Source organism: Rhincodon typus, chromosome 3, assembly GCF_021869965.1.
Source record: "Rhincodon typus isolate 14 chromosome 3, sRhiTyp1.1, whole genome shotgun sequence".
Lineage (NCBI taxonomy): Eukaryota > Metazoa > Chordata > Chondrichthyes > Orectolobiformes > Rhincodontidae > Rhincodon > Rhincodon typus.
This window is the reverse complement of record NC_063334.1, coordinates 127,239,239-127,247,921: the sequence shown is the minus strand read 5'-3', so window position 1 is coordinate 127,247,921 and position 8,683 is coordinate 127,239,239. Positions and strand designations below refer to the sequence as shown.

General features: G+C 46.5%; 1 protein-coding gene across 1 annotated transcript in view; it reads left to right on the top strand.

Annotated features, from left to right (window-relative positions):
• The window catches only part of LOC109921516 (sperm flagellar protein 2-like), a 149,957-nt gene that overhangs the window by 49,743 nt on the left and 91,531 nt on the right, over positions 1 to 8,683 (top strand). Inside the window, exons 13-15 of the mRNA XM_048594278.1 lie at positions 65 to 284; positions 3,836 to 3,963; positions 8,083 to 8,307. Coding sequence (XP_048450235.1) covers positions 65 to 284; positions 3,836 to 3,963; positions 8,083 to 8,307 — 573 coding nt within the window. The remainder of the gene's footprint in view (positions 1 to 64; positions 285 to 3,835; positions 3,964 to 8,082; positions 8,308 to 8,683) is intronic.

Genomic DNA, 8,683 nt, shown 5'->3' with positions numbered 1-8,683 from the left:
TGTCTCTGTGTCTCTCTGTCTCACTCTCTCTGTCTCACTCTCTCTCTCTCTCTCTATCTTTCAGATGATGACTGGTGAATGGCTGCCACCTGAAGGAGGAGATATTCATGGTCCCCCAGCCAACAATGACATTCTGGGACATGTGGTTGCACGCATCTTTGAGATAGTTCATCCAACCAAGCCACCAACGCCACCTCCTGCGTTTCCTCCATTCCCCATCAAGGCATGCATTCTAGGCAAGGTTCTTGCAGGCAAAAGCGCCTGCCTGAAATATTTAGCAGAAGGTATGTGTAGCAACACATCCAGTCTGAGGGGAAACATATCCAAACATACAGACAGACAGACACACACACAGACATACAACATACACACACACACACAGATATAAATACACATACATACATATAGACAAACACACACATTCATAGATGCAAATACAGACACACATGCAAACAGGCACATACACAGGCAGAGAGTCACGCACGCAGCAAAGCAGACACAGGCACACATGCAGACTGACTCACAGACATGCAACCACACAAATAGCAGACATGCAGACAGGCAGACACTGATGGAGAAAGACACCTACACACCAACACTCACACAGACACAAATACAGACAAGCCACATATCTACACGCACATACACAAAGGCACTCACACAGACACCCACGTTTCCTTCTCATGATACTCTTCCTGAGCTGATGGCTTCAGTGTTGATACACAGGAGCTGCTGTTTCCTGACAGAATGTGTATGAATAAAAACCGAAAGAACTGCGGATGCTGTAAATCAGGAACAAAAACAAAGTTGCTGGAAAAACTCAGCAGGTCTGGCAGCGTCTGTGAAGAAAAAATCAGAGTTAACCTTTCGGGTCCATTGACCCTTGCTCAGCAGACCCAAAACATTAACTCTGATTTTTTCGTCACAGAAGGTGATGGCCTAGTGGTGTATCACTTGACAATTAATCTGGAGACCCAGATAATGTTCTGGGGATCCAGGTTTCACTTTCACTGGTGATGGAATTTGAATTCAATAAATATCTGGAATTAAGAATCTAATGATGACCCATCTGGTTCACTAATGTCCTTTAGGGAAGGAAACTGCCATCCTTACCTGGTCTGGCCTACATGTGACTCCAGACCCACAACAATGTAGTTGACTCTGAACTGCCCTCTGGGCAATTAGGGATGGACAATAAATGCAGCCTGGCCAGCGATGCCCTCATCCCATGAATGAATTTTTAAAAAGGCAGCAGATTATTGAAATTGAGAAGGAGGGACCGAGGAATCTGGATGTCCTGGTGCATGAATCATAACAAATTAGGATGCAGCTGCAGCAAGTGAAAAGGAAGGCAAATGGAATGTTGTCATCTTTTGCATGAGGAATGCAATATAAAAGTAGGGAAGTTTTACTGAAGTTGTATGAGAACATTGGAGTGAGAGGGAAAGGCACCTGGCGTGGTGGAGGGGTTGGTGGGGAATATGGAGCTAACAATGGAGTCACGGAGAGAGCGGTCCCTGCAGAAATCAGGCAGGGGTGGGAAGGGAAATATCTTTTTGGTGGTGGGGGTCTGACTGTAGGTGGTGGAAATGTCAGAGGATGATGCATTGTATTTGGAGGTTGGTGATACCTCCCCTCCCATTTCTGTCACTACACCTGCCCCTACACCTCCCCTCTCATCTCCATCCAGGGCCCCAAACAATCCTACCAAACCCACTTCATTTAACCTCATCTACTGTATCTGTTCCTCCCAATGTGGTCTTCTCTAGATCAGGGAGACCAAATGCAGACTCGGGGACTGGTTTGCGGAGCATCTGCGCACTGCACGCACCAACCAACCCGACCTTCCTGTTGCCATCAACTTTAAACCCCCCACCACTCCCACTCCCCTGGTGATGTGTCCATCCTTGGCTTCCTCCACTGCCAGAGTGATGTGAAACGTAAACTGGAGGAACAACACCTATTTCACCTTGCGAACCTACAGCCCAATGGCCTGAATATTGACTTCACCAGCTTCAAAATCTCTCCTCCCCCATTCTGTCCATCTTCTGAGTCACCTATCCACTCCACCCCTTCCACTGACCAACCACAGTAACCCCCTTACCTGCATCCACCTATCTCCATCCCACCTACCCTCCCTGCAGCCCTATCTCTTCCCTCTATTTATTTCTGGGCTCCCCATCTTCTACCCCTCCCCAGTCATAACGAAGGGTTTCGGCCCGAAATGGTGACTGGAGTGGCATGGTAGCTCAGTGGTTAGCACTGCTGCCTCACAGCGCCAAGGACCTGGGTTTGATTCCACCCTCGGGTGACTGTCTGTGTGGAGTTTGCACATTCTCCCTGTGTCTGTGTGGGTTTCCTCCGGGTACTCCAGTTTCCTCCCACAATCCAAAGATGTGCAGGCAAGGTGGACTGGCCGTGCTAAGTTGCCCGTTCAGGGATGTGCAGATTGGGTGGGTTATAGGGGGAAGGGTCTGGGTGGGATGCTCTGAGGGTCGGTGTGGACTTGTTGGGCTGAAGGGCCTGTTTCCACACTGTAGGGATTCTATGGATTTCCTGCTCCTCGGATGCTGTCTGACTGGATGTGCTTTTCCAACTCCACAACTATTGATCCTAGCTTCCAGCATCTGCAATCCCTTACTGTCTTCAAGAATACTGAGTGGCTTGGATTGAGTGGACATGTAGGAGAGACTAGGACCCAGGGGACACAGGCTTAGAATGAAGGGACAACCCTTTCGAACTGAAATGAGGAGGAATTTCCTCAGCCAGAGGCTGGTGAATCTGTGGAACTCATTTCCACAGAAGGCTGTGGAAGCCAAGTCATTGAGTGTATTTAATGCAGAGATAGAGATAGATATGTTCCTGATTAGTGAGGGGGTCAAAGGTTACAGGGAGAAGGCAGGAGAATGGGGTTGAGAAACATTATCAGCTATGATCGAATGGTGGAGCAGACTTGATGGGCTGAATGGCCTAATTCTGCTCCTGTGTCTTATGGTTATTAAATATTTTTTAGGCAGATGGCAGTAGATTATTGAGTAACAAAACAGTCACTTCTTGATCGGGGTCAGCCACAATCAGATCAGCCATGATTGTATTGAATGGTTGAGCAGGATTGAGGGGCTGAGTGGCCTCTTCCTGGTCCTTATTCATATGCTTGTGTGACAAAAGCTTTTTTGAAGTGTTTGATCATGTCCCGAGCACCAGAACTCAGTGCTGAATTTGGAATGTATAATTTGAGCGTGTGCAGTGTGCATCAGGAGGCTGACAGTGATAGTTTCCATCGATATCTAGGACACTCCATCATGACAAGGCCGCCAAAGTTAATCCCCCGTGGTTATCATAATATATCTTATGCTGGGATGCTCATGGCACTGTGGTATTGTCCCTACCTCTGAGCAGGAGGCCTAGGTTCAAGTCCCCCCTAACCCGGAGATGTGAAAGACCATGTGTGAGCAGGCTGATTGGAGAATATCTAGTTACAGCCAGTATGTTGGACCTGCCCACCCTCCCTCCTGTACAGTTACAATGAAGAGACGCTGGCTGGAATGTGGATGGGGCTGATTTCAGAGGTGTATCCTTGCAATGTTTCACTCTGCAAATAAATGTTTGACAGATTAAAGATTGGCTCCTTGCTCTATCCTTCCCTCTATCATTGGCTGAGCTGCTATGCTAGCTCTTGATGTATTCTGTTTAATTTTGGTTTAATTCGTACACATTTGGAGTTGCTTGCTATATAACAATCTGATAAAGATGTATGTTGTTGATAGGAGGGGTGTATGTTAACTGTGCTCTGTATAGCCTCTGTTAAGAGCATGTTTTCCGGTGTTTCTCACAGCTCTGCAGATCCATGTCCTTGTGCCAGATGTATTGGTTCGTGAAGCTGTGCGAGCCTACGAGGAGTGTGAAACCACGAATCACACTCAGACCCAGGAAAACAGCACGGAAGTTGGCAAAGAACACCAGGTTGTAAAAACCAGTGAGGCTTCATTGACAGAATTCTATTCAATTCAATCAAACCAAACCTCAGTCTTCACCTCCCTCAAACCCTCTCCTCACCTCCCCCTCACCTACTCTTTACCTCCTTTAACAGCTTGTGTAGCGTAATCATGAATTGGAAGGCAGGAAGCTAGAATTTGTTTGTAAAAAATGATAGGGGAGAAGAGTGTATGGCTCCTTTAAGAGGTAAAGTGCTTTTCTAAGCTTTGAGATTTATATAGAAAATGTGTCTAAATAGCTGAAGGGGCATAGCCAGTTCTGAAATGGGAAACGTGTATCAATTGGCTGTGTGATTGGAAACCTTAGGTTTGTTTTAATGTTTTGGCAACCAGCTGGAATCAGCCAATTAATTATAACCAAGCACTTAGCAATTGAAATCCAATTGAATCTAAATCTGATGGTTTTGACAACCTCGGATCAATGCTATTGTAAGAAAATTGATATGTCATCAAGGTATATAAAGAGAGGGTTTTTGAAAATCAGTGTAAGAGTGAACCACTGTCTGAGAAATAAACATCTAGCTCTTACAAGAAATCATTGAGCGTCCTAAGAAAGCACCATGTATCCATAAAAGGTACCAGGCACTTCTAGGTAAGAGTCCTCACAGAAGACTTCACAGAGAAAACATCCCTGAAAGCTGGATCAGTGGAAGAAAGGCATTTATGACATGAGAAGAAAGGCGTGTAGACTTTGAGAGATTAAGTTTTAATTTATTTTCTTATTACTTGGGCTTATATAAGGGGGACTTATGTTTATTGGAACATCATACCAGTAGAATTTAGTTTAGTTAGGGAATAGTTAAAGGGGAATTGTTTGGTTTGTTAGTAATTAAAGGGGAATTGTTTGGTTTGTTAGTAATTCTGTTAATTTGTTCAATGTTGGGGTTAAATAAATAAATTATTAATTGTTACTTATAAAGTGAATATCAGGGATCTTCTTTCATTTAACCTCCCCTTCTCTGTAACAGTTTAACAGATTAGGTGAGGTGAAATGAGCTTCAGGTTCAATTATTAGAAGGGGACCTTTACTCCCACTGTAACGGCTGAGGGGCTTGTATTTCAATTATCAGAGGGGTTTGACCTCTTCTTCCTAACACCACCCCCTCCTGCTCTCCTTACCTTTCCCTCCTCCTCCTCCTCTTTTCACCTTCCCTGCCCCCCTCCTCATTGACCCGTCCCCTACTATCTGCCCCCTCCCTCCACCCCCCACCGCCTCAATTCCTGATCCCATCTCCTCAGCTCTCTCCAGCACTAACGCCTTCCCTCTCTGTATCCTACAATGAGTGAGGATGTAGCTTTGGGAGAGCAGAGACCCATTTTCACTCAGAAACTGGACAAATAGAAACATAGAAAACAAAGCCTGCTCATGGCTAATCAGCCAATTGTTCCTGCTTTCTCCCTATACCCTTTGATCCCTTTAATCCTAAGAACTATATCTACATGAATCTTGAAAGTCTTCAATCTTTTGACCTCAACCATTTCTTGTGGTAGGGAATACCACAGGCTCACCACTCTCTAGGTGAAGAATTTCTCCTCATCTCAGGCCTAAATGTTTTACCCCGTATTCCTAGACTGTGACCCCAGATTCTGAACTCCTTCTGAACTCCATCAATAGCCAGAATATCCTTCCTCAGACAGAGACCAAAACTACACACAATACTCCAAGTGTAGTCTCACCAAGGCCCTGTATAATGCAGCAAGACATCCTTGCTCCTGTACTCAAATCCTTTTTCTATGAAAGCCAATATATCATTTACTTTCTTCACCGCCTGCTGCACCTGCATGTTTACTCTCAGAAACTCCGAGGTCTCAGTGCACTTCCCCCTTTCCCAATCTATGACTATTCAGATAATAATCTGCCTTCCTAATTGTGCTACCAAAGTGCATCACATCACATTTATCAGGGATAAATTCCACCTGCCGCTGATCTGCCCATCTGACCAATCCGTTAAACACCTTCCTCCACCCGGCCAGTCTTTGTGTCATCCACAAACTTACTTACCATCTCTCCCGTATTCCCATCTCCATTGCTTATGAATATCACAAACAGTAAGGGACCCGGCACTGTTCCCTGTGATGTACCACTGCACACCGGGCTCCAACAAGACAAACAGCCTCCTACCACCACCCTCTGTCCCCTGTAACTAAGGTTCCAACTTGCCAAGTTACCCTGGATCCCATGAGCTTTCACCTTCTGTATCAGTTTCCCACGTGGGACCTTGTCAAAGGCCTTGCTGAAATCCATATAAACTCCATCAACTGCCCTACCCTCATCCAAACACTTCATCACCTCCTCGAAAAATTCCAACAGATTTGTTAGGCATGGCCTCCCTCTGACAAAGCCACACTGGCTATGCTGAATCAAACCTTACCTCTCTAAATGGAGATTAATTCTCTCCTCCATTATTTCCTCCAATAGTTTCCCTCCCATTGATGTGAGACTCACTGGTTTATACTTCCCTGGTTTAATACTACCGTCCTTCTTATAGAGTGGAACCACCAAAGAGTGGGGAGCCTGTGGGATTCTCTGCCACAGCAAGTGGTTGAGGCCAAAACATTGAACGTTTTCTTGAGGAGTTAGATGTAGTTCTTCTGGTTAAAGGGATCAAAGGCTACTAGGTGAAAGGAGGAACAGTGGACTGAGTTGATCAGCCATGATCATATTGAATGGTGGGGCAGGCTCGAAGGGCTGAATGGCCTACTCCTCCTTTTTTCTGTTTAAACAAAGGTTTTTTACATGGGCTGAATTAACCGTTTTCCTGGTTTTCTGCCTACTACTGAGCTTTAGTTAACATTCAAGTAAACCTATTCACCATCTAAAACAAAGACAGAAGTTGCTGGAGAAATTCAGCAGATCTGGCAGCATCTGTAGAGAGAGAAACAGAAAAACTTCTTTAGAGCCTTCTCTGAAGAAGGGTTACTGGACCTCAAAAGTTGACTGGTTTCTGTCTCCACAGATGTTGCTAAGTTTCTCCAGAAATTTCTATTTCTGTTTCAGATCTTCAGCATCTGCAGTTCTTTGTTTTATTCAATTTGCTGTTTTGTAGTTTTACTGCATTGTTAACTGATACACTCAAGTGTGTGACTTTAAGTTCCAATAATATTTTTATATAAAACATATTCCTTCCCATACAATCCTGTCTGACACCACTGGCCCCCTCCAATTCCGCTCTGCTCTTGTCCTGCACTCACCTGCTTCCATTCTTATCAGTTCCATTATAACCAGAGAGTCCTCTGCACTGACTTCACTTCTTGACCCCTCCTCCTGATCCATGTCTCCCAACTCCACCCACTCGCTATTCCACCACATCTCCTTTGCTCATCAATTGCCTGGATGGGTGCAGCCCCAACAACACAAAAAAAGCTTGACACCATCCAGGACAAAGCAGCCACTTGATTGGCACCACATCCACAAACATCCACTCCCTCCACCCCCGACGCTCAGTAGCAGCAGTGTGTACTATCTACAAGATGCACTGCAGAAATTCACCAACGATCCTCAGACAGAACCTTCCAAACCACGGCCACTTCCATCCAGAAGGACAAGGGCAGCAGGCATATGGGAACACCACCCCCTCCAAGTCACTCGCCATCCTGACTTAGAAATATATCTCCATTCCTTCATGTTGCTGAGTCAAAATCCTGGAATTCCCTTCCTAAGGGGCATTGTGGGTCAACCCACAGCAGGTGGACTGCAGCAGTTCAAGAAGGCAGCTCACCCCCACCTTCTCAAGGGGCAACTAAGGGCGGGCAAGACATGCTGGCCAGCCAGTGACACCCACATCCCACAAATGAATAAAAAAAGCTTCCCACACTCTCCTCTCTCTCTCGTTCCCATTACCTAACCATTCCTCCCCTCTTTATCACCCTCTTCCTTCTTCCCTCTCACTGCCCCTTCTCCCTCTCACTGCCTTTTCTCCCTCTCCTCCCCTCATTACTGTCCCTCTCACTGTCCCTTCTCCCTCTCACTGCCCCTTCTCCCTCTCTCCCCCTCTCACTGTCCCTTCTCCACTCACTATCCCTTCTCCTCCACTGCCTCGGTTTGCAGCCTCCTGCTGGGATATGTGAACATGATGATATTTTTCAGGGCCTGGACGAGGTGAGCACTGACCCAGGACCATTGGAACGTGCAAGTTTCATCGCATTGGAAGGCCAGGAAACTACAAGAAGTACTCTGGGAAGTTCCAGCAAGGACCTCTTCAGTGATCTCATGAAGAATGTATCAAAGGGGCGACTGACTGATCTAATTGAACTCGATTCACAAGACAGCAAAGGAGTTGTTAAAACTGGTAAGGGGAGCACATGGACAAAGGTGGGACCGGGGTGTGCTGGTGTGTGGGAAAATGGATAGGTGCATCACAGGCGTGATGTTCACTGTCTGCAAGGGTCACTGTCTGCAAGGGTCACTGTCTGCAAGGTTCACAGTCCCTGCGGGTCACTGTCTCCGAGGGTCACAGTCCCTGCGGGTCACTGTCCCCGAGGGTCACTGTCCCCGAGGGTCACTGTCCCTGAGGGTCACTGTCCCCAAGGGTCACTGTCCCTGTGGCTCTGTCCCTGAGGGTCACTGTCCCTAGGTCACTGTCCCTGAGGGTCACTGTCCCTGAGGGTCACTGTCCCTGAGGGTCACTGTCCCTGGGTCACAGTTTTTGACGGTCACTGTCCCTGGGTCACTGTCCCTGAGGGTCACT